This window comes from Neovison vison, chromosome 2 (genome assembly GCF_020171115.1).
Source record: "Neovison vison isolate M4711 chromosome 2, ASM_NN_V1, whole genome shotgun sequence".
In the NCBI taxonomy this organism is placed as follows: Eukaryota; Metazoa; Chordata; class Mammalia; order Carnivora; family Mustelidae; genus Neogale; species Neogale vison.
Genome location: NC_058092.1, coordinates 41,232,328 through 41,257,347, shown reverse-complemented (window position 1 = coordinate 41,257,347; position 25,020 = coordinate 41,232,328). Strand labels below are relative to the sequence as shown.

Below are 25,020 nucleotides of genomic sequence, written 5' to 3'. Positions count from 1 at the left end.
TCTCCAATGCCACTGCCCCAGTTCAGGTTTTTATCATCTGTCTTACAGACTTTCCCAAAGCCTCCTAATCTCCTTGTCACCAGTCTCTGTTTTTTTCTCTGCTTCCAAACCATCCTCCATGTTGCAGTCAGTTCATCTAGAATCAGAATCTGCCCCATCACTCCTACATAAAACAGACACTGATTGCTGTCACGCTCAGGTTAAAATCCTAAACCCTTAAAAGGCTTTTCCTTCATAACTTTAATTGCTGATTGGTACTTAATCAGTAATGCCTTGAACGTGTAACCTGGGTTCCCCCCTCCACCTTAAGTCTTTAGAAAATGCTACTTGAAGGAAATAAAGGTACCTCCAATTTGATTATAGAGTAAGGGAAGCCTTTTGAAATATGCGTAATTTTATTCTTTCTAACTTGGTGTTTTTTCAAACAGGTAATACATTACATTAGTGGGGTTGGGAAATCAGTTTAGTGAATCCAGCAGCATGGAAAAAATGCAGAGTAGTGGAATGTAGAATGAACATAGTAGTAGCAGGATGAACTCCCGTATCCGGATAATCACCTTCAGTAATTGCCATTTCATATCCAATCTGAGTTTATCCATATTCTTGCCCACTTTTCTCTCAAATCTTACCTTATGCTTCATTTGTAAATATTTCAGCATGTTAAAGGTCGGCATTTAAGAAATCATGAAATAGAATTTGTTATTGAATATGTATGTACTGGGTCATGAGATAAAATGTTTGAAAGCGACTGATTTTTTTCAACATCTCTTTTCAAATAAGAAATGTAGGTAGGTCCTAACATTATGTATCCAGGTTAATAATATAGATTATCTCATGGAGGGGAAGGAGTGTCTTTGCAGAAAGAGCCTACCTATTTTTCTTCCCCACTCCTAAGTATATATAGAATGTGTTCAACTGCCCAAGACCTAAGGGCTTAGGTTCAGCCTCTCCTGTGTCCTCTGGAATCCCGAATTGAGAGGACTGAATTATTTTGTGGAAAGGAAAAGGGATAAGGAAAAGTATCTGATACTTATTGAGGAGCTTCTCTGAGCTTGGCACTAAGGCTTTTAATATACATTCTCCTATATGGTCTTCACAACACTTTTAACAGAAAGAAAACTTAAGTTTATAGAGAGAAAGACACCCTCACCACCCCCCCCCCAACCTGCACCTAGCAGAGACCAAGCCAGGTTCCAGCCCAGGTGCCTCGGCTCAGGTCTGCTCTTCCACAACTAGCCTGCCTCTTGCATGCCTGTTTTTTTGTTTTATTTTTTAAAAGATTTTTATTTACTTACTTGACAGCGGGAGAGGGAACAGGAGCAAGGGGAGAGGGAGAAGCAGTCTTCCCCCTGAGCAGGGACCCTGATGCAGGGCTTGATCCCAAGACCCTGGGATCATGACCTGAGCTGAAGGCAGAACTTAATGACTGAGCCATCCAGGCACCTCTGTATGCCTGGTCTTAAAGGCAGCCCTTTGGGCCTAAATGGTAACAGAGATCAAACACTGTAAACCTAGACCCTAAGCGAGAACTGATGTTCTCAAAGAAAACCCTGATTCATCTCAGCTTCCTGAGAAGGTTCCTAGCCTTGTAGAAAGAACCTAGATCTCAGAGTCTTATGAAGATGCATCTAAATTCTGGCCTTCCCACCTGCTCTGTGACTGTGGGTACGTCTCTTAATCTCTCAGATACCAGTAACTTCATAGGGTTGTTGTGAGGATTAATGGTGACAGATACAAAGTCTTCATTTCTGTGACATGGCAGATAGACACTATGTCAGGGCTATCGTGTCTGTGTTTAAGAAGACAGAAAAGGTAGTACTACATTTTAGGAAAGTGTGGAAGCATGGTTAAAGAGAATAAATGTCAGTCATCTTAAAAGTTTATTGCTACGGAACACTTCATTCCTCACTGATTCTGAGTAAAACTCACATAGAATGAGGTGCACTTCACATACAGACACACACACACACGTTTATCACTATAGTGTTTTGTTTGAATTCACTCATGTAGCCCTCACAACAACCCTTGTGCTGGGTGCTTGTCTTTTCCTCATTTTACATAATTCCCATTTCAGATAAGAACACTGAAGCAGAGAGAGGTTAAATAACTTGCCTGAAGTCACATGCAGCTTTGAAAGGGTGAAGCCCAGACTCTTAACTCAGGCGGTCTGGCTCCAGAGCAAGGGAAGGAATAAAACCCGCTCTAGCTTGGGGTTGTTATGAGATTCAAAATAAGATAAGCTTCAGGAAAGTGATTCATAAATGCCATGTGCATTCTAAGAGCTTGTCTGGCAGGCGGACTGGGGCTGGGGTTAAGATAGAAATTTGAGGATGACTGCTTGGGTTAAGTCTTCACTGTGCCACTTAATTGGCCTCTGTGATCTTGAGCAAATTACTTAATCCTCTGCCTTACTTTCTCAACTATAAAAATTGGAATTTTAAAAGGAAATACCTAATAAGATTGTTCTGAGGATGAAATGAGCTGGTATATCTGAAAAGTTTAGAATAATGCCTAAGAGCTCTAGACAAACATGGTGATATCAGACAATGAAGATGACGAAGGAAAAGGTGAAGATGAAGAACAGGAAACAGCCTTGAAGTTTAAGAAACCTGGGATTGAATCCCAGCTCCTGACTTGATCTTAGGAACATTTCTTAACTTCAGACTCAAATAATCTCACAAGAGTTGTTGTCCCGGTTAGAAATAGTGTATGTAAAGGTAAGTAAGTAAAGTGCCTGCCACAAAGTGGAAAGTATATAAATATGCGTTCCTTATTCATTTACTCTGCTCTGAGCACCTACTAGTGTAGCAAGGGTGCCAGGCTCCACGGAAGACAAAAATGTGAGACATTCTCTGTATTTTCAGTTAGAAATCTGAAGATGAAACTGGTCATTGATAATTAAGGTTTAGAAAGTATGGAGTGTTAAATGCTGTGGGAAAGACACAAAAAGGAGAGATTCCACCACTGGGGAGATACAGGAGGGCTTCCTGGAGGAAATAGTATTAGCTGTAGGCTCAGAGGCTGGATGGGGCTTTAATTCCAAATGTGATTTGACTGGGCTCTGGGCCTACAGCAAGCCAAGCTTCTGAGGCCCTGTGGTATTCTTGCTTGTGAGCCCAGGAGGAAGTTGGCTATCTGCAGTGCTCAATGCTGCCAAGCTGGATAAGGCTCTGTGGGCTGAGGGATTTGGGCCCCTAGGTGCATGTAACTGGAATTTCCAGATCTGGAGGCGCTAGCATTGTGGTCAGATAGGCAACATTCTCAGGCCTTGTTGATCTGCCAAGACCATGACATGAGCTCTCAGAGAAAGGGGAAAAGGTCGTATTTTCACTGCTCCCTACCAAGGAAAATTGAGAGAAAATACCCAGATAATCCTTGAGGCTTCTGTCCCCTGCTTTCCCAGGCCTGCCATTCCATGCCCTTCCCACCTGCAGACCTCAGGCGGGATTGGGGGGGACGCACCAGATGGGAGAGACAGACTTGGGTCTAAGACTTAGCTTCACAGCTTAGTATCGAGAAGTCAGCTTTCCTCTTGGAGCCCCAGTTTCATCAACTGTAAAATGGGAGTGAATACTTAATGGGATGAAATTAAATGAGAATTTGTGTCAAACACCTGGGTTAGGGCTTGGCACATTAGAGAATGGCTCAGACTTGTCAGAATCAGTCACCACTTAGTCGACACAGGATTTCTGTTGCACAAGTGCCTACAATACAGACCCAGCCCAAAAGGAGACAGAAATGGTCCCTTAGCCATCCTGCCCCGCCCGTTTTCACCCTGCCCCTCTCACTAAGAAAAGTCTCCAGGAACCCCTGAATCCATCCTTCACACTGGACCTGGATTGATCCTTCTCCCTGTTCCTAGTTCTTAGTTGAGCCTGCCATGGACGCCTCCTGTCCCAGTGCCTTGCCTGTCAGCAACCTCTACTCTCGGGCTAGACAGGTCTTTTCTTACCTCCCTGTACCTCTCTCTGCCCCCCAACCTCTTCTGCAGTCCCAAGCACTTGACTCCATCCATGTGCGGCCCTGGTAAGGCAGTGTTCTGTACTTAAGCAGAAGAGAAAGGCGTTCGTGAGACCGTCGCCCCTCGATTCAGAGGACCGGCTTTAGACTGGGACTGGAGAGCCTGGAATAGGTCCCGGTGCTGCCACCGGCCTTCTGTGTGGTCTTGGGACAAATCCCTGGACGTCTTGGGCCTCAGCTTCTCCTTGTGACTAATGATGGGTCTCGACGGCTCTGGAGAGGAGTGGACTTGCTCTGCGACCCCGGGTCCGCTCCGGGGGCACCGACGTCCCGGGCAGGAAGGGAGGCGCCCGGCCGCGGCGGGGAGGAGCCGCCGGTCCCGTCCCGCCCACCCGCCCGCGGGTCCAGGTGCTGCCGCGGGAGCCGCCGCTACAGCCCACGCCGCCACGAGGGGCCGCCCGCGCCCCCGTCCGAGTCCGGCCCGCGTCCATGGCGTTTCTGACAGCCTGGAAGGGGGCGGCCTCCGGGAAGAGCGAACGCAGGTACGGGGAGGGTACGGGGCCTCGGCTGGAGGCGCGCACGGGACGGAGGGGCGGCTGCCGGCGGCCGACGGGAGGGTCAGCTGTAGGGGTACAGCGGGCGACCGCAGTGCGCGCCCTGCTGGGCGCGGGGTAACGGCCGCAGGGCCGGGGCGGGGTCAGCCCGGCGCTTCTCGCACCCCCACGTGCCCCTCGGCTCACGTTCGGCCCCTGCCGGGGCTGGGCCTGGGGACAAGGGATGCGGACCCCACCCCTCCGCGGTCGCAGCGGAGCCCCGCTTCCGGTGCCGTCTTCTGCGCGCTCTCTGCGAGGGTACGCAGGTGAGCCCTCGGGCGGGCTGAGAGTCAGGTTTGAGCCGCGGAGTCCGCCCTCTGGGGTGCTGCTCACACGCACCTGGTCCTCCGCGCCCTCTGTGCCGGGACACGTGAGAGCAGGCACACCATCCGCGCCCCAACACAGTTGTCCACACCTGGGGGCAGCACTGTGGGGGGGAAATCTTGGGTGTAAGTGCTGGTCCAGGGTGGGATTATGTGCCCCACAGCTCCTCCAAGTTCAACCCATCAGGGATGTCAGTGCCTCCTGTGTGTTGCCTCCACCTCCCCAGCTGTCCCCACCTCCTGGATGAGTTGGTGTCTCCAGATGTGTTCCCATGAGAAAGAGGAGAGGGGACAATCCTGACCTCTCTTCCGAGCTTAGACACCCAATTCCTTTCCTTTACATAACTTAAAGTTTACCCTCCTTACTCCCTAGAGAAGAGCAATCCAACTGCCCTCCTGGCACTTCCATCTGACTTTCCTGTGAGCACCTCAAATTCTGCAAGCCCCAAATCACATTTCACATCTTCACCCCTAAACCTGTTCCTCTCCCTGTGTTCCCATCTCAGTGAATGGCATTGTCATCCACCCTGTTGCTCAAGCCCAGAATCTGGGAGTCATCCCTTTCGCCTCCCTCCCTTACCTCCACCCCAGTCTCTGAGTCCTGCTGATTTTCTCTCTGGTGTCTCTCAAAGCTGTTCATTCTCCTTTGGACTATTGCAATAGCCACTAACTTTCCCAGTTCCTCCAGTCTTCTCCTTTCCGTGCATCCTTCAGACGGATTTTTTCTAAAGCACAAGTCAAACCATGTCATTCTTCTGTTTTAAAATTTCCATAGTTCTCTGTCACGTAAAGGTTAAAGTTCAAGGTTCTTGAGGAGAGAGGTTGTGACCCGCCTTGGCCTGTTTCCTGTAACTCCCCAGCACTCACTCTGGTCCAGCAACACCGATTGTCCCCAGCACTCACTCTGGTCCAGCAACACCGATTGCTTTTTAGTGCTCTCACAACTGTGCCAGGCTGCTCAGGGGTGCCTCTGCCTGGAATGCCATCTTCAGCTTCTGACATTCACATCAGTTAAGATTCAGCTTGAGGTGACCTCTTTTCGAGCGCCTTTCTGACCCCACCCTTGAGTCAGACTCAGGGGCTTTCAGCATCTTTGCTTCTTTCTCGTGATTCTCATTCAGTCTTTTAACAAACATTGTTGAGCATATAACATGCTCCAGGCACTGTACTAGGTGCTGTGGATATGGTATTACTTCAGAGGCACAACTCCCTGCTCTCAGGAGACCCGTGTTCGAGAGGGAAAAAAAAAGGGCACACAAATAGGCAAATAAACAATGCTGTGTAAAGCCTTAAAGAGGGCCATGTGATGGACAATAAAATTCCTAGAGCATTCTCAGAAGTCACAGTGTGGCTTGTGTCTGAGGAACAGAAAGGGGGTCCTTGAGGTGAATCCAGTGTCTGATGAGATCCAGGAAGCAGGCTGCCCAGGAACAGGGCATTGAGTTTGGATTTCACTGGTGTTGGGAAGCCACTAGAGGGCGTCAGGGAGCGGATTTACATATTTAAAGATGACCCTGCTACCTCAGGAAAAAAGGATTTTGCCTAGGGACAAACCATTTCAACACTGATTCAGGGTTACCTTTTTCTGTCTCCCCACTACATGTGCAGAGGGGGCAGGGCTTCAGTTTTGATGAAGACATGAAGGAATAATTTCCGAGGAAGGAGAGATCCCCTGGCCGGGATAGAGAAGAATGGCTATGTCCAGAAGAATTTCTTGCCTGAGGTCTTCCCTGCCTATGAGAACCTGATTGTGTTCTGTCCTGTAGGCACCAGGAACCTTCTTCTGAGTTTCAAATGTGTGTATGTTGCTTGATGTCACAGTGTGGAGGGAGGTAGGGAGACCAGAGGGGAGGCTGGCATGATGATCCAGGAGGGATGCTGGGGTGTGGATGAGGAGAATGAAGCGGGGTGGATTAGAGAAGTTAAGGAGGAAGAACTGCTAAATGGTGAATAGAGAGAGTGAGAGATGAGACCCAGAATCACCAGTGAGGGAAGAGAAGTGAGAGACAGTGAAGAGGAGGGGGAGAAAGGAGACTCTAGCCAAGCAGAGGTCTCTGTATCCTCCATGGGCCTGTTTGAGGGAGAATATGGGAGGGCCTGAACACATTGCCTTTATACTTCAGGTGGAACTTGCTGGACACAAATACCCCCCATTTGCACCCACAAAGTCTCATATCTGAGGCACAAACCCAGATATCCTTTCTCCTAGCTCAGGACCTGTGACTTTACCTTTACCCCTCACCCACCACACTGCCTGGTCTCCCACAGCCTGGCCCAAAGGTGAAGAGCTTGCCCGGCCCCTGTTCTGCCACTTACGTACTGGCTCTATGGCCTAAATTCAATTACTTGGTCTGTGTGAACTCAGGTTTACTCAGCTATAAAATAAGCTACTCACTGAGTGGTAGGAAGCCCTAGTGAAGTCCCACTGGAACGGACCTCACAACCAGCCACTGGGGCATATTTGGTGTTCAGTAAATGTGAGTTCACTTTCTTCTTGGCAGTGGTATGAGGTAACTAAGTTATTCCCATTGAACAGAAGGAATTCTGAAAGGTTTGGGAGTCAAGGGTGGGATTCCTGGCACCAGCATGGATAGCCAGGAAGGTTATGAGATAGAAATGGTGCCCACTACAATGGGGAATGCCACCTACTCATGCTATAAACAAGGCCCCTTCCAAGCCATACCAGTAGCTCCCACTCATGGCTGTTCCTCCTGTAGAAAGTAGCACCAGGAGCAAAGAGGGAAGTATAGATGGGCAGATGGCTTTTGAGAGAGTAACTAAGTGGCAGAGCTGTGGGAGCAGGGCGGGGGCGGCCGCAGAGAGCTCTCTGAGAACGGAGGGACCCAACCAAAGAGGCTCAGGTCCTGGGGCTGCTGTCAGTTGCCCAGTTTCCTGCCCTCTGTTTGAGCCTGAGCCCTAGGAACTCTCAGACGCCTCTAGCTAGGTGGTTTCAAATTTGGTGACTGGAATCCTGGAGTGGCTTTGGGGCTCCTTCCTTGGGACAGGATCTGGACTGGAGGCCAGTGCTGAGTGTTCACCTCTGTGATTCTCAGATTCTGTGAATTAAGGCATTGGTGAATTATGAGACTCAGGATTTAAATTACCATGTCCTATGATATTGAGGTTTATGATCCCAGGGTTCTGATCTCCCTTCTGCTGTCCACAGCAGCTGCATGGGGTATGAGAAGGTTCTGGTGTGGGAGGCACACTGCAGCCCCCAAATCCTCGATCTCTGGGGAGGATGCCATGGGAAACCCTCAGGTAACCTTCATCCCTTTTTTTTAGTTACAGAGGGATTCCAACTTGGGACATTTTTGGTCCTATCTTGAGGTCAGTTGGAAATAGATGATGTAGGCTGCTGTGTTAGCTCTGCCAGCATGCAAGTTCCTGATTTATCTTCAAATCTGTGATTTGAGTTGCTTGTCCTTCCCCTGAATATTTCTGCTGCTCAATTCAGTTTCTCTCTGCGGTCGGCTCCATTCTCTCCTAATGCTCACCTACTTCTTCTCCATCCTGTGCAAGGCAGGGCTGCCAGCAGCTTCCAAGCTCAAGTCCTGGGACAATAAGACAAAGCAGTGAAAAGTATCTTGGAGCCACACACCGGCTGATTTTGGGATCCTGACTCTGGGACTTTCTGGCAGTATGACTTTGGACAGGTTATTTAACTTTTCCAAATTTCAATCTCCTTATCTGTAAAATGAGGGTAACGTTAGGACTTGCCTCACAGGGTTGTTGTGAGGATTATGTGAATCAGTTTGGGGCAAGCGGTGAGAGCAGGGCCTAACACATAGTCAGTGTAACCAAGGAGTGTTACTGTTTATTGTCATTAGTGCCCCTGGGCCAGAAGAGGAAGGGGTTTCTCCATCAGTCTCATTTGAAAAAGCTCAGGGAAAAATTCCAGCTGAACCTTCCTTCAACCAGTCACTGTGCCCTGAGAGATGGAGTCAAATGAGAGGCACCTACCATTCAGCCAGTGGGGCTGGAGAGGAGGGAAGAAGCAGTACCCCTAAAATCAAGTTGCAGGGGTGGGGCATGATATTTTAAGATAACTGTGGCCAATAAGCAGACCTTAAAGTAGAATCATAGCTTCGTGAAGTCCCCAAAATAGGATTTGCTTGGAGTATCCCTGCGCCTCCCTCTGAGAGTCCCAACAGTTGTTGTTGACACCCTGGGAGCTGGGAACCGGTCCCTTGTGCACTCTCCTGCAATTGTGACTATTGGCCCCAGCCCCATTCTCAGCCTCACTACCACGGCCACACCTGCCTGGGGGTCGGGGGCTTATAAGACAATGTCCGTGAAGCTTGTCACTTTATCACCCCATCCCAAGGCTGGGACAGACCTTTCTCCTAATTCCTCGCTAGCTTGACCTAAAACCAGTCTATAATGTTTTAAAACACCTTAGGAAGCGGGGAATGAGTAACAGAAGATTTGTAGGATTCTATGGCCCCTTGCCAAGCCCCTCAGCCATCCTGAAAGGAGGCTGACTGCAAAACTTCCACATCTGGGAGGGCCCCGTGGGTGTTTTCCCACATTTTCTTTCCTTCCTGCTTCAGATGGAAACTGCAGTTCAGAAATCTATTGAATTTAGGTGAAATTCTTCCTACTTCGTGGCTGGGTTCATCCCATGTACCCCAGGAGGACAATTATATTAGGACCTGTGACAGTGAGTGGGACATCAGATGCCCTATCCAGTAACCCTGAGCCAGATGCTCCATACTTTTTGAGTCCTTTTTTTCCCTATGGAATGAAATTTGTTCCTGCTTGTTTCCACCACAGCCTCAGGTGTCCCTCTCCCTCCCTCACAGAGTTGGCCCTGGGAGGACCTTCCCCCTGCAAGAATTCATCTCCAGCTAAGAAATACCCTCCCCCAGACAGAGCATCTAAGTCTCAGAATGAAGGTAACTTTGCTGTCCTTCCAAGAAAGTGGGTGGGTACTTTGTCTACACCTGTGTGACTGAAGGGCATACCCAAGTGCCGTCCCTGAGCACAGGACAGGCCAGTCAGAGAGGGATGACCTCTCCACAGGCTCAGTGCACAGCACTGCACTCAACTCGTCCCCCCTCTCCTTCGCTTGCCAAAGCTCCCTTCAGCCCTGGCTTCTCACCCCTGGACCTTCTGAACTAGGCCCCAGCCTCTACAACATTCCTACCCCCTGCCACCCTGCTGCCTCAGTGACCCCATAACAGCAAGATCTGCCCTTGGCCAAGCCCTCATGTGACATGCATCATCACCTTCCATCCACCTCAACTCTGACTGGGTCTTCTTGTCTCCGATTCTGATAGATGAGGAGATGGAACCTCCCTGTGCTTTCTCAAATGCACACACACTGGGGTTTTCTCTCTAGTACTACTTTTGTATTCTGCTTTTTAAAGATTTTCCCACCTTCCAGAAAACTCATTCATGCAACAATTACTGAGCACCTACTGGGTGTCAGGCATTGCTCTGGGCACTGCAAATATATTGGAGAACAAAACCAAAAAAAAAAAAAAATCCCTCCCCTGTAGAGTGTAGAATTTTTTTTTTTTTTAAAGATTTTATTTATTTATTTGAGAGAGATAGACAGTGAGAGAGAGCATGAGCGAGGAGAAGGTCAGAGAGCGAAGCAGACTTCCTGTGGAGCTGGGAGCCTGATGTGGGACTCGATCCCGGGACTCCAGGATCACGCCCTGAGCCGAAGGCAGTCGTCCAACCAACTGAGCCACCCAGGCGTCCCGAGTGTAGAATTTAATAGGCAGAGACAGAAAATAAGTGAATAAGCAAAATATTCAGAAGGTAAAATAACACATGCTGTGTAAAAAATATTGCAGGATCAGGGCGCCTGGGTGGCTCAGTGGGGTAAGGCCTCTGCCTTCCGCTCAGGTCATGCATGGTCCCAGGGTCCTGGGATTGAGCCCAGCATTGGGCTTTCTGCTCAGCAGGGAGCCTGCTTCCCCCTCTCTCTTTGCCTACTTGTGATCTCTCTCTCTGTGTCAAATAAATAAATAAAAAATAAAAAAAATTGCAGGATGAAAGAATAGGGAGGATGAAGGCAAAAGCTCCATTTTAAACAGAATGGTCAGGGAAGTCCTCACGGAGAAGGTGTTATGTGAGCTGAGATTTGAAGCTTTTTGGTGGAGGGGTAATCATGTGATTATCTGCAGGAAGAGCATTCCAGGCAGAAGGAAGAGCAAGTACAAAGGCCCTGAGGTGGGAGTGTGCCTGACATATTTGGAAAAAAGCGAGGAAGCCAGAGTAGCTGAATATGTGGGAGAGAGAGAAAGGGAGATGATGTCAGAGATAGAGAGAGATGGGGGTGCATGTCATTCAGAGCCTCAAGGCCATGTGGAGACTTTAGTTTTGTACTGAACAATATGTGGAGCCAATGTGGGGTTTTGAACAGACGAGTGACATGATCAGATCAAATGGGTCTGGTTCTGTGTGAAGACAATAAGGAGACAGGGGCTGGAGCAGAGAAACTACTTGGGAAATAATGTAGTAGTCTGGGCAAAGAAATTCTCTATAAATATAATTTAAATATCTGCAGACTATTTGACCCTATAAATTCACTATAACTCATTGAAATAATTCTTCATTCATGGGCATTTAGGTTATTACCAGCTGTGTCCTTATTATAGAAAACACTATGTTGAACATCTTTGTATAAGAAATCTTTATGTCTGTGACTGTTTCTTCAGATGCATTGGTTGCCTGGATGTTACTGGGTCACCTTTCTAAGGTTTTCAGTCCAAAATTCCCGTTGCCCTTCCGAAAGAAGGCACTGCTTTCTGCTCCCTGTGGCAGTGTGGGAAGTAGCACATTTGCCATAAATGTACATGGTAGGTGTCCAGTGGATGTCTTTGCGGCCCTGGCCAGGTCTGCATGCACATCTTCTCTGGTCACCCCTCCTCTCTGGACGGCCTTGCACAGTTCCAGAGCTCTTTGGGGTCCATTTGCTCATTTATTGTTCACGTTTAACGTTCACAACAATCCTATTATCCCTGCATTATAGGTGAGGAAACTAAAGCTCAAAAATTAGTGGTTAAGGCCCTGTTACAAGTGCTTTATGATGTTAAAATAAAGCTCATTTAATCCTTGCAACAGCCTGATGAGCTCAGTGCCATCATCATCCCCATCTCAGAGTTGAAGTCATCCATCCAGGGTGTCAGAGCTGGGGCGCCAACCTGCTCTCTAAACTACTCCCTGTCCTGCCTCAAGCTCATAGAGTGATTTGCTTTTTTTTTTCAATCAAAAATGTTCCTGGCCCTTTGTGCCTGATGGGGGCTCCTTCCTCAGATCCACTTTCAGCTGCTCTGGGAGACCAAACTTTGGTAGAAGAGCTCAGACCCCCGAACCAAGAACATCAGTGCAAGGAAGGGCTTTGGGCTCCTGGCCCACCCTTCTCTCCCCTCTGTATGGGGAGAAGAGGAACCTAAGGTCCAGAGTGGGGCAGTAACTTGCCCAATGTTACACAGCTAGGAGGGAGGAGGCTGGCCCAACACATAGGCCTAGGTCTTCCTTAGGAGCGCCTGCCAAGGAATATTTTAGAACTGTGATTGTCACAGCCCTGTTTAAGGGCCTTTTGTTGATGGGCCTGTTGACTGTGAATTATTAACCCGCCCAAGCTGGCAATCTGCTGGGTGGGGCTCACTCAATTTAAGAAAACCTGCTGTATAGTCACCAGCCCTGCTGGGTTAGGGGCAGGGGGGGGGGAGGGTTGGGCAGGGTCTCTGGAGTCCAACCAGCTAGTTCTGGGCTGGTAGAGAGAGCTAGTTGGGGGCTGCTTCCTGGCAGGGAAAGACTGGAGGAAGGGACTGAGAAGAGGGAAGAGGGAGAAGAGGAAAGGGGCTGAGGCATCACCTCAGTAATGCCCAGTAAAGCCCCACAGCATCCCTGAGAGGTGGGCACTGTTATCGCAGACTTACAAATGGGTAGACAGGGTCAGAGGGGTAGAGGCAGAGGAGGCGTCACAACTTAAGCTTTGTTTCTACAGCAATGGTATCGCTTTTCACATGCTCACACTCCCATTTCCGTGACCCACCCCCTTTTCCACACACTTTTCCCATAGGATAAGGAGCCAAGACCTGAGTCCAAGTCCACTTGGTCAAAACCACTGTGGGATGAGAGATAAAGCCTCTGTGGAGCTTTTTGGAGCATCCTGAGGAGGTTTCACTAAACAAATGCTTACTGAGAGCCTTCTTAAGCTGACAGATGGTTCAGGTAAAAGCAGTCCATGGAGGTTCTCAGGGCTATCAGGTGTGGTGAGCCCAGTGGTTTGTTCTTGCAGGTAGGGGAGAAAATGAGAGAGGAAGCAGGCTTGGCAACTTCCAGGCACAAAGCACCAGGAAACTCCCCCAGCAGGGGAGGAAGGAACCCAGGACTCAGCATACTATCCGGTCCCCTCAGCTTGGCTATCAGCTTGAGGTGGAAATGGGCAGGTGACGTGAGCAGAGTCACTTGGGTTGGGAGGCAGAAATAATGGTGACTCCCAGGCTCCCCAGGGTTGGGGCTGAGCCAGAGCTCCTGGGGGCTGGGAGCTGCCTGGGTGGAGCCCTCCTGAAGGTGGACCACTCTGGGGCTCTGACTCATCAGGTGAGTGACTCCAGCATCATTGCCACTGCTGTGTGGGGACCACTGCAACTCTGAAGGCAACTTGGCTGCTTATGGTGTTGAGATTCAGTTTCATCTACAATGGGAGAATGCTAGCCTCTGCCTTGCTGCCACCACCACCGGAGTGCCGCTCAGCACTGTCTCTCCTGCCAGGAACTATGGGGGCAGTTTAGATAGAGAAATTCTTAATCCTCACAACCACCCTTTGAAGCAGGCAGTATTTCCATTTTACTGATGAGGAAACTGAGGCTCAGAGAGGTGGTTAAAAGTGAGCATTAAATGAGATAGTCTGTGTTGTACACTTAACCTGTGTCGCATGTAGTAAGCCTTTGGTGGACATCAGTCATCATAATCACTACCTCAGAGGGAAATGGTAAAGTGCTAGGCCAAGTGTTGGTATTCGGTGATTCATCAGAAGCAGAGATGTCTGACCAGACCTGATCCTCCAAAAGCTCCCAGTCTGATAGCAGAGACAATCACATACACACCTCACTCCACTCCCATCCCCCCAAGATGGTGTCCGCCACGGTGATGAGGGGAGGTCAGAGGGGGTTAGGGCAGTGTGTACCCAGGAAGCACCTAACACCGCCAGGGAGGGAGGGCTTTCTGGAAGAGGTGCTGCCTGAACTGAAACCTGCGGGGCGAGTAGGAGTTTGGGCATATATCAGGCTCTTAATAAATGTTGGTTAAATCCAGTGGAGATTTACCTGTATCTAACGTAGCATAAAGCTTCAGAAGTGCTCACTCACCTGGCCCTTTCCACGGCTCTGGGAGGACTCTGGCAGTTTTCTATTGGCAGATTTGTATTCTTTTTTTTTGGGGGGGGGAAAGGCTTCCAATTGTAAGCTTCTGGATTGAACCCTGATTAAACGAATGAATAAGTGATAAGGGAGGAAGGTGTGTTCTAGGCAGAGGGACGAGCTAGTACAAATGCCAAGAGATGGGCATGGGTTGCGATAGGGTGTCCCAGCCTCATTACCGAGGCTCCTCTTCATACACATTCCTGGTCCTCTCCCCAGCCTCACAAACGCCAGCGGACATGGGTGTGCCTCTGCCCACTCCATGCTGCTTTCACCCATGCTGTTCTCCCATCTGGTACACCCTTTCCACGACTTTATTGTGTATAAACAATATAAACTTCGAGGCTCAACTCTGTGCCCACCTTCTCCAGGAAGCCCTCTCCCCACCCCTCCATTCTATGTTGCATTCTTTCTTATCTGGAGTCCTCGAGGTGACAGTAGATCTCATCATAGCCGACTCCTTGTAGTTAATTACCTTTTTGTGCTCATGTCTCAGAATCCCAGACATAGGATGATCCTTGCCAGTGAACATCTAGCCTCTGTTCACATATGGGCAGGATAAGAACTCACTACCTTTCCAGACAGCCTGTCTGGATTTAAACAGGAATCTTCTAAACCTCTCCCCTCTGCCACCAGGCTCAGTCTACCTGGCTCTCCCAGGACCCATTCTGCAGCCCTCTTCCTAAGAGGCCTGCCTCTACCAGGCTCCTCCTGCTTCCTCTTCTGACATCCTGGAGCTAAGGGTTGCTCCAGGGGCGCTGGAGTCCCTCCTCCTTCTATCCTTTGTAAAGGGACAGTTCTAATGGCAGCCACGTGCTCTGATGAGTCATGATTAAGAGCATCTGGGGCCTGGAAGTGGTGGCTGGTTAACTCCTCACAGACCAGTGACTCTTTGTGCCAGAATGCCAGGTGGGCTTCAGCCCTGGCCCTAGACATGTACCTTAGGGCTATGCACACAGTGAGCATTTGAGGAGTGTTCTGGATGACTCCGTATAGGGGTTGGGGACTCCGAGGAAATGGGACCAAGGTGGGAAGAGAGACAAGAGTGTCCACCCTGGAGGGCCAGTTCCAATCAGGACTTGCCATTTATTAGGTGAGTTAACTTGAGCAAGTCACATAAACTCTGTGCCCCATCTCTGTAAAATGGAAGCTCTGGGGATGATTTGAGAAGGCCGTTGTGAACCCCTGGCTAGCAGCGGGTGCTAAACCACGTTATTTTCCGCTTTCTCGAGTGCCGCACGCACAGTGCGGCAGTGGGCAAAGGGGAGTATTAAAACCCAAGCCTGACTCTGGAGGCTGTGTCTTTCTCAGCATGAATGCCCCCCGCCAATGCAGTAGGATGACGAAGGGCTCAGGTGGGGGCCGATGCGAGGCGGGATCTGGGGTGGGGGAGGGGAGAGATGACTGGGAGATGGACCTCAGGTCTAAGAGAACTTTCTGGCCACAGATACGTGGGGCTGTGTGAGGAAGGAGCGAGCTCCGGCCCCTGGGGGCTGCGCAGCGAGGACACTCGGCATGGGCCCGGCGAACCGTGGGCGCCAGGATCTCTCACGTCTGAGAGCTGAGGGTGGGGGCGCATCTCGCGGCCGCCCCCCGCCCAGCCCCAGCCTCCTCCAGTCGGCCGCAGACGGGCGGCGGCCGCGGCCCCACTGCACGGACAAGCAGACCGAGGCCCGGCCCGGCCCCGCCGCCTTCCCCGCCCCCGGCGCGCCCCTCCCCGGCCGCCGCGTCTGCGGCTCGGCCGCACAGCGCCCGGCTCGGGGTTCCGGCGGCAGCACCTGGGCCGCGGCTGGCGTCCTGCGGGGGCACGCTGCCCGCCCCTCTCCGCGATGAGCTCGGCGGGCGCCGCGGACTCCCTGGCCGCGGGGTAAGTGCGCGGCTGGAGCGGCCCTGGGCCCGGGTTGGGGGGTGGGGGCGGGCGCGGGGCCCGGTCTCCCCCGCGCCTCCGGCTGGCGGCCCGCACTGCGGCTCCCAGCCGCCCCCCACGCCCCGCCCGGCGCTCCGCCCGGCCTCCGGGAGCCGTCGCCGCCGGTGAGCAGGGAGGGGGTTGTGGAGGCTCGCGCGAGGGAAGTAGAGGCGCCGGGGATCCTGGGGCTGTCACTCCCTTCTGGGTCCCAACTTTCTCGTGGAGCTGTAGTAACGGCCACGTCAGAGCCGCCTTCCTCTCCTCGTGGCGTTTACACCTGTGGTGGGCTCTGTTGTTTTCACCTCCGTTACAGTTGGGAAACTGAGGCATAGCTCTTAAGTGACTTGCCTTCCGTTACCCAGGAGGTGAGCGCTGGGCCTGGAATTTGAACTCAGCTCTCGCTGATGCTGGAGCCCCCACCCGCGCGCCGTACTGCCCCATCTTCGGGGATGTCTGAAGGAGTTAAAGGCTAAGATATGAATCAGCTGTGCCCATTGGGCGCAGCAGGAACTGGGGTAGTAAAGGTGGGTGTTGTCACTTCCAATATGGCTCTCCTGCTCTTCCCCACCCCACTGAGGAACGCTGTAGAATCCCTACACTGCCCCTGTAGTAGTGATAGCTGCTAGCAGCTGGGGGACCTGGAGCAGGTGGCCCTTTCCTGGGCGCGGGTGAGTAGGGGGGCGACTCCTGAGGGCCATGCTGGGAAGCTGCTGGGTGGAGATCTGGCTCAGGTGAGCTGGGAGGTGTGCCTGCCCTACCTGCAGCCTCACCACCAGGGACAATATTTGCCGAGGGCCTCAGGGCTAACATGTGAACAGGGAGGTGACGGGGAGGGGGGAGTGGGGGGGCGGGGGCGGTGCCAGCCTCAGCTGGAGGCCTCCACAGCACCTGTATGTGCATCCTGGGTGAAAGCTTAGAGGTTGGGTCACTGAGGGACACTCCGGCCTGGGGGACGGTTGCCTGGTGAGTTTTTCCCTGACCACGTTTGTTATATGATTTGGGCCATATCCTTTATCCTCCCTGGAATTCTGGTCCCTCCTTTGGAAAATACAGGGAGGCCAGGCATGGCTGCTCTCTTCCTGCTCTGAGCTGAAGTCTGTAAATCTCTAGCCTGTTAGGTCCTCTCTAGCCTGTTAGGTCCTTTCTGCCCAGCCCTAAGTACCACCCTAGTGTGCCTAGGAAAGAAGCTTCCTGGAGAGAAGGCAGGCATGGAGCAGGACACCTATCAGAGAATCCTGGACTCCCAAGCTAGAAGCCACATCCATCCCTCTTCCTTGCACGCTCATATACCTGCCTGAGTCCAGGCTCCTCTGCTGGCTCCTCTGGCCCCTCCATGGACCTCTAGGGTAGCAAGCTCAGTCTTCCAGCACTGGTGGCTCTTCTTCACACGTCCTCATACTGAACCATACCTGCCCCACTGCATGCCCTCCAGGTCCCCCTCTTCTTTGAGGCCACACGGGTCCATCTGCTCCTGTCCCTGGTCAGTGCCACCCTGGTAGGGTCTGAGCAGAGCAGAGGCAAAGCAGTTCCGCCTTCACAATAGGTACTCAGTCACTCAGCAAACACTCCCAAGGCCTGCTCTGGGCCCAGCCCAGTATTTGTGGATCAATGGTAAACAAACCAAACTTTAAATCTCCACCACTTAAAAAATTTTGAAATATTTTAAGCCTTTAGAAAAATATAGCAGGTAATAAAATGAACCCCATGACCTTGCCACCCAGCTTTTTCAGATGTTAACATTGTGCCCACTTATTTCATATTCTTCTTGTTAAGAAATAAATTCTAGCACAGACTTTGAAAGCCTCTGTGGACCCTCCCCACTTCCCTCTCCAGAGATAACTGCCATCCTGAATTTTGATTTTGGCATTTGCATTTTTAGTTTTTAAATTTTATTTGAGTATAGTTGACACACAGTGTTACATTAGTTTCAGGTGTATAGCGTAGTGATTCAACTTCTCTATATTATGCTGTGCTCCCCACATGTAGCTACCATCTGTCATCCTACAACACTATTACAGTATCATTGGTTTTGCCATTCTATGTTTTTATTCTTTTGCTGAGTGTGTATAAGTCTAAGAAAATGTAGCTTGTTCTGACTTTAAAATTTTTACATAAATGGAGTCACCCAGTGTGAGTCATTCCACAACTTGCTTTTTCTCACTGAGCTTCAGGTTTCTGAGATGTAGCCTTCTTAATCCTTGCAGCTTTGGTTCCCATTTTCGCTGATGTATGATGTACCACCTGATGTAGGATCCCCCATTTATTTATCGGCCTTTTTGATGGACATTGAGGTGGTTCCCAGAGTCTTGCTATTTGAATAGTAGATATTCTCATAGGTTGTCCTTTGTGCATATGCGAGTTTTTTTCTCAGATGCCCCATAGGAATGGAATTGCTGGGTCATAGAGTATGTACACTCAATGTTTTAAAGTTATTTAATTTTCTTACGAAAGCAGTTTTGCTCCAGACATGATGGAAACACATACTCTTAGAGAATGGAAACACATTCTTGTAGGAAAAAAAGTAACACTGGCTAACATTTCCTGAGGACTTATTACTGTGCTTTGCATGGTCTCAGTCATTCTTCTCAACAACTGAGGAGGTAGGAACTGCCATTCTCATCTTATTGACGAGGACACTGAGGCTCATAGAGGCTAAAGAACCTTCCCAAGTGTCTCTAACAAGTGGTTGCTGAGCTGCAGTTTGGGACCAGGGTTATCCGCTTTCAAAACTCTTAAGGTCACATTGCCCAAGGCATGTCAAATCAGTCCAAGCCACATCATACTCACTTTATTCACAGCTAAGGGGGGCTTCTCTGGAAGGAGAGTCACAATCATATGTGCAATTAGGGAGGTCACTTTGGGATAGGTCCCCATGGACAGATCCCCTCCCCACACCCCAGATAGAGTTCTTCCTGCTTGGTGAAGCAGGGGGGAAAAGCCAGCTCTGGCTCCAGTCTGCTCCCTGAGTGACCTTTTTGCACTGCTTCCTTGACTGCCCCAGTGGGAAGGGAGAGGTCCCCCTGCTTTATCCAGCTCTCTGCATCAGGTGTCTTCCAGAAAGACTGAAGCGGGGAAGAGGGAGGGAAGGGGAGAGTGGAATGACTCCAGGCTGCCTGACACCCCCTCACCCCCTCCAGCTCCCTTCTCACTCCAGCTTCAAGCCTCCCTCCCCTATGATGCCAAAGCTCCTGGCATTAGTCACCAGCCCTGCCCCACGCTCCATCCAGCTCAGCGGCACCTCTGGGCCTCGGGTTCTTCCAGGAACAGTGGAAAGGCCACCATTGACCCCTCAGGAGCTCAATAATGTATTAACCTGGGCTGTCAAGGTGGACTGGAGCAGAAGGGCCTTGAAGGCACAGGACAGCATGCAGAGAAGTAGAGACTGCAGTCACAGCCAGGGGAGGAGAAAGGTTTGGCAAACTTGCTTTTTTGTGGAAACTTTTCTGCCTTCTCCCTAGGTTCCTTTTTGTATTTTCTTTATCTCCTTTTTGTTAGTTGCAGATAAACATTGCCTGCCTTTGAGCTGGTGGGAGGATTGAATGAAGTAAGGTAGTGATCGGTTTAGAACTTGAAGTGATAGTCTCATGGTGATGAAGGGGTGGTTATTAATGCCATCATTAAGTCAAATGGGCCCAATGTCCCCATCCAGCCCACACCAGCACCTCACCCCTGCACTTAGCACGCCTTCCAGAGCCCATCTTGCCACCTCCCCCTACGGCTTGTGCCTCTTTGTCACTATGGTATCATGACTCTAGCTCCTTGCTCAGGCTTTTTCCTCTTCTTGGACTTCTTTCTCCATCTTGTCCTCAGTTCAGTGCCATCTTTTCCAGAAAGCTTTCCAGAAAGTGCCCCATCTCCACTTCTGGGCCTCCTTAGCCTTCATTGATCCTCATGATTGCAGCCCCGATGGTTCTGGTTGTCATTGCCTCTGCCTGCATCTGTCACTTCTGTAGACTGTGAACTCTTCAAGGACAGGGCCAGGTTTGGGTCAGAACCAGAGATTAGTGGGTGTTTGTAGGAGGAAATGAAGGAGGAAATCAGCCCCAGAGCCACCCCAAAGCAGCACCAGTCTGGAGACGTCACCTCAGGCCCACGTCACAGCACTTGAGCAGAAGAGGTACTGGGACAGTCAAGAGAGGGAATGCACCTCTGTGCTGTTTGTCCATCTGTCTTTCCCTCCACGTAGAGCAAGCAGGCAGAACGTCTTTCTTGATGGGAGGCAGAGGTGGTGGCGGTGATAGGGTATATGCAGAAATGGGAGGTAGGCTCTTGGCTCTGGAATTGTTTGGAGATGGTCATAAGCCAGGATGATGAACTTGACTTCTGAGGGCTGAGCTGGTGGATGGGCACTGACTCAGGCAGAAACTTGGTTAGAGCCCATGCTTGGCCATGTAATCTTGGCCTGGTCACCTTTCCTCTGTGCCTCATCTGTAGTGGGGATAATAATCCTACCTCATGGGCTTCGTGAGGGTTCAAGGAGAGAAGGCCCAGAGAGGTAGGTGCTCACTGCCTCCTTACCCATTCATCCAGCAGAATGGGCAGACTGAACACCAGTCACTAGGCTAAGCCCTGGGCACAAAGGAAGACACTGTGCCTGTCTCATGAAGAGAGGGACAGGGACTGCTTCTGTGGGGACTTTTCAGCCATAGAAAGAAACTTGGTCTTTATCCTAAGAGTAATAGGAAGCCAGTGAAGATTTCAAGTTCAGAAGTGACATGGTCAGATTTGGGTTTTAAACAGATAACTTTGGCTGTTGTGAGAAGGATGGGTTAGAGGGAATAATGCTTCCAGCATTCTCCCTTATAAGAACTACCAAGAGGCTGTATGGGTTACTCCAAACATCCTTTAAAATACATTCCTGAACTCCCACAGAAGTAAGAGAAATCCTCTCAAGCCAAGAACAGAAAGGAAGCTGAAATCAAGCTGATAAATGAGATGAAGGTATTGACAAATTCCAGAAATCCAGAACCTTGAGTTTTAACGACTACTCAAGGGATGATAAGTAAGGACTTAGGCCTACCCAGTGTGAGGAGTTGAAACCTAGTCTCCCTACCACAACCACCATCTGGGACCTTCAAAGGTCTACCCCCTCAGCAAATAGAGTCGCTGGCTGGAAAGAAATAGCCACCCTTCCCCAAAAAGGGGGATGACAGGTCTGGTGGAGAAAATTATAAATACAAATCTGCCCTCACACAAATTGTGGGTTTGAAGACGTACTCCCTTTGTGGTCCTGGAAATACTAATCCAAAAAAGTAACTTAAGTATCATCAGATGGTAGCACCCCAGGGAATTTGGCCAAAGTAAGTGAAAATCCTCTCTGGAGGAATAGATCCTTTTCCTAAGATCCCTTTGGGATCAGCCAAATAGGAGCTCCTGGTAAAATTACAGAACACACAAGGAAACAAGTCACTGTGAGCAATAGACACCCAAATCAAGAAACAACAGAATTTGTTTCCCTGAGCGTCTAAGATGCTGGAATTATAAGATCTAGAATAGAACTATTTTATAAACATGTAAAGAAATCAAAGATGGACCTGAAACCATAAGCAGGGAACTAAATACTGCCCCAAATGACCAAATGTATCTGAAGAGGAAGAAAGTGGAATTTTTAGAAATATGAAAGATAATCGTTAAAAACTCAGGAAAAGTAGCAGATCAGATACACCTCAAGAGAATTAGTGAAATGGAAGTTCTGAAAAAATTGCTCAGAATTTCACAGAGTCAAAGAGATGGCAAAGAAGAGCATTAAGAGACTTGAAATACTGAGCAAATGGTCCAACAGTGAAGAAGAGAGAAAGGGTAGGAGGGGTGAGAGTGGAAAGGCTGGTCTTCCATCAGACCTGGGTGGAGGTCGGCACACCGGAGCAAACCCGCTCAGAAGGGGGTGAGTTAAGTGATGTTTGGGAGGCAGGACTGACAGAGCTCAGGGAGGGGGTAGCAGAGCAGCCTGGGAAAGGGATGTATCAGGGCTGACTATCAGATTTCTGGCTTGAGAAACTGGGTTGAGGGGTGTCATTTATTAAGATGGCAAACACGGGGAGAACAGCTTTGGGAAAGTGAACAAGAGTTCAGTTTTGAACAAGACTCGTGTTTTGATTTGCTGGGATGATCTGCTTCTCCACGTGCATGGAGGAAGAGACATTAAAGCTGGGCCCCAAAGTGTGTGTAGACATTTACCTGGTGGAAAGGAACGAACTCTCAACTGGCTTTTGGGGCAAAGGATCTCCCTTCAGTCAGGTCATCAAGGCAGCTTTTGGAACCTTCTCTCAAAAGAAACTCCTTGAGAAGAGACATCCTCAAGACCATCCTCAAGAGAGGATTTTTGGGATATCCTACTTTAATTTCTCATTTTTCGGATGGAGAAGCTGAGACCCAGAAAGGCCAAGGATTTGTTTTCCTAATCTGAGACTCCTCGTTCTTTTTTTTTTTTTTTTTCATTCACTTAATGGATACTTATCAAAAGCCCACTTTGTACCAGATACTAGATGCTGGGGATACAGCAGTGAACAAAACAAGGATCCCTGCCCGTGGGAAGCTTACTTTTAGTGGAGGAAGACAGATAATAAGCACAACATAACTAAAAATACATACATACATACAAATAAAAGAGTGTGTGTGTATATATGTGAGTGATAAAAGCTATAGAGAAGTATAAGGACTTGAAGATGGTAGGGTTCACTGAAATGCCATTGGGAAAGTGATCCTTGAGGATAAAGGGCCCTGGACAGGCCGTACAGTCTGCTGTACACTACAGTCCATTGTGACAGTGTTTCTGGGGTTCTAGAGTGCAGGCCCAAGGTGGGCAGGAGAAGTCCTGAAGAAGGAGGAGGAGAAAAAGGACTGAAGCGGGATTTAGTGGGTGGGCTGTGCCCCCCTGCAGGAGCCGAAAATCCCGATGGGTCAGAAGGGCCATAAAGACTCCCTTTACCCTTGTGAGGGGTAAGATAAATTTGTTCCTCAGGCTTCCTTGCCCTCCATCCTCTGCTCTTCCCCAAACCCCTCAACGAGATCTTAGATGATGCCCTCATTCTGCTGTCCTCCCACCTTTGGGAACACTTGAAAGTGGGTCCAGATTGTCTTTGTGTCCCAGTACAGAGTGGGCAGCCTGGAAGGCACCCAAGGCCCACAGGGAGGTCGCATGGGCCCTATGGGGCTCGGTTCCAGCCTGGAGGGGGTTTGAGGTCTTCTGGTCACTTGCTGTCTCTCCCAGCAGGACTTCTGTGAGCAGCCTCCATGAGGCCCTGGACCAGTGCATGATCGCCCTGGACCTCTTCCTCACCAACCAGTTCTCAGAAGCACTCAGCTACCTCAAGCCCAGGTGAGGCTTATACCTAGGTTGTGGGTGGGGGTCAGGGGTGTGTGTGTGTGTGTGTGTATCTGTGCATGTGCATGAGCACACTCTAGAGCCCACATGTAGTGGAGGGAGGGGGGTGAGGCAGTGTCTGGTCATGGAGAACCAGAGGTCTTATATAAAAGGAACCCCGTGTAACTGACTGCCTTCAGCCTTTTGGGTCACTATGACCTTCCAAGAGACCCATAGAAGTAGGGGCTCAGGCTCCCCATTCTATACCCCTGAGCAGCCAGGCCTACTCCAAGGTCATTGTGACTTCCTTCCTTTAGGTTCTTGTGGCCTCTTCCACTTTGGCTTCTTGTTCCCACTGAATCCACTTGGGGTTCCTCCCCTGTCAGCTCTAACAACAGCTGCTTTTCCTCATTTTTCCCCAGAGCACTAAAGATTTGAGTTGCCTTTACTCAAGCCCTTCAGGGTAATAATGTTGGTTAACCATTTATCCATTTCTTCCAGTGTTTACTGCCTTCTTTCTAAACAATATGGTTATACTTCTCTTCCTTTATCACTTTTTTCAGTTGTTTTTTTTTTTTAAGATTTTATTTATTTGTCAGAGAGAGTGAGTGCATGTGAATGCACAAGCAGGGGGAGCAACAGGCAGAGGGAGAAGCAGGCTCCCCCACGGAACTCGATCCCAGGACCCTGGGATCATGACCTGAGCCACCCAGGCACTCCTCCCTCCCAGTATTTTTCGAAGACTTCCCAGTTCCACTTCCCTTCTGGTCGTTACCTGTCCCTATGCAGGTTCCTCCCTGCCACCTCCCCTCACACCTTCCTCACCCTCTCCCCACAGCCCTCTTGTGTTGAAGGGCTGCCTTACCCTGCCTCATCTCACGAGGACACTCTACCAGAAGTTCCATAACTCGGGCCAGACAATTTAGGCCCCAAAGAGGAAATGCTCGCCCTGAATGAAAAGAGGCACTAGGGAGAGACCTGTCTTTCCATGAGGCTACCTTTTAATGTCATACTTAAGGCAGTGAAGCTGCCCCTTATCTAAGCCCCTGCTCCATTCCAGAAAAGATGTTTTCCTTTCTTTTCAGTTTGAGAGTTCTCTTCAAACAGTAGATGTTAACACATTCCCCACCCACATCCCCATTTTGACAAGAAAAAAGTGTTTCATGAAATTGCCAGATACTGGGGGTTGGGGTTGGGGGAGGAAAAATATCTCCCCATCTTTATTAAGAACCACTGGTCTAGGAGAAAATAATTGTTGCTAAAAAAAAAAAAAAAAAAAAAATGGCCTCCCCTCCCCATTTATAGCCACTGAAGCTTCAAAAGATGTTGGGGTCCAGTTTCATTCATTGTTCTGCATTGTGCATGCAGTGTCTCATTTAATTGTTTCCCATACTTTGTCCTCAGGAAGTAATGGGCTCATCAAGTTCCACCCCTCATCACCCCAAATGCCTGGGCTTTTGTTTTCTGTGTTTGTCACTTCTTTGAGTAGCTTCCAGTTCATTTTACTTTGCTGTGGTTAGAGGAGGGAAGGACTAGAGCTCTCTAGGCT

At 49.8% G+C, this 25,020-nt stretch overlaps 1 protein-coding gene across 3 annotated transcripts in view; it reads left to right on the top strand.

The window, feature by feature from the left end:
- Positions 1–16,024: 16,024 nt before the first annotated feature.
- Positions 16,025–25,020, top strand: part of TTC39A (tetratricopeptide repeat domain 39A) — a 36,955-nt gene continuing 27,959 nt past the window's right edge. Inside the window, exons 1-2 of one of the 3 annotated variants that reach the window (XM_044238209.1) lie at positions 16,025–16,129; positions 23,382–23,486. In XM_044238209.1, the coding sequence (XP_044094144.1) occupies positions 16,092–16,129; positions 23,382–23,486 (143 nt within the window). In that variant the 5' untranslated portion in view covers positions 16,025–16,091. Of the gene's footprint in view, positions 16,130–17,053; positions 17,132–23,378; positions 23,487–25,020 lie in introns of those variants that run through there. The other 2 variants (XM_044238208.1, XM_044238210.1) reach the window with 2 other exon arrangements.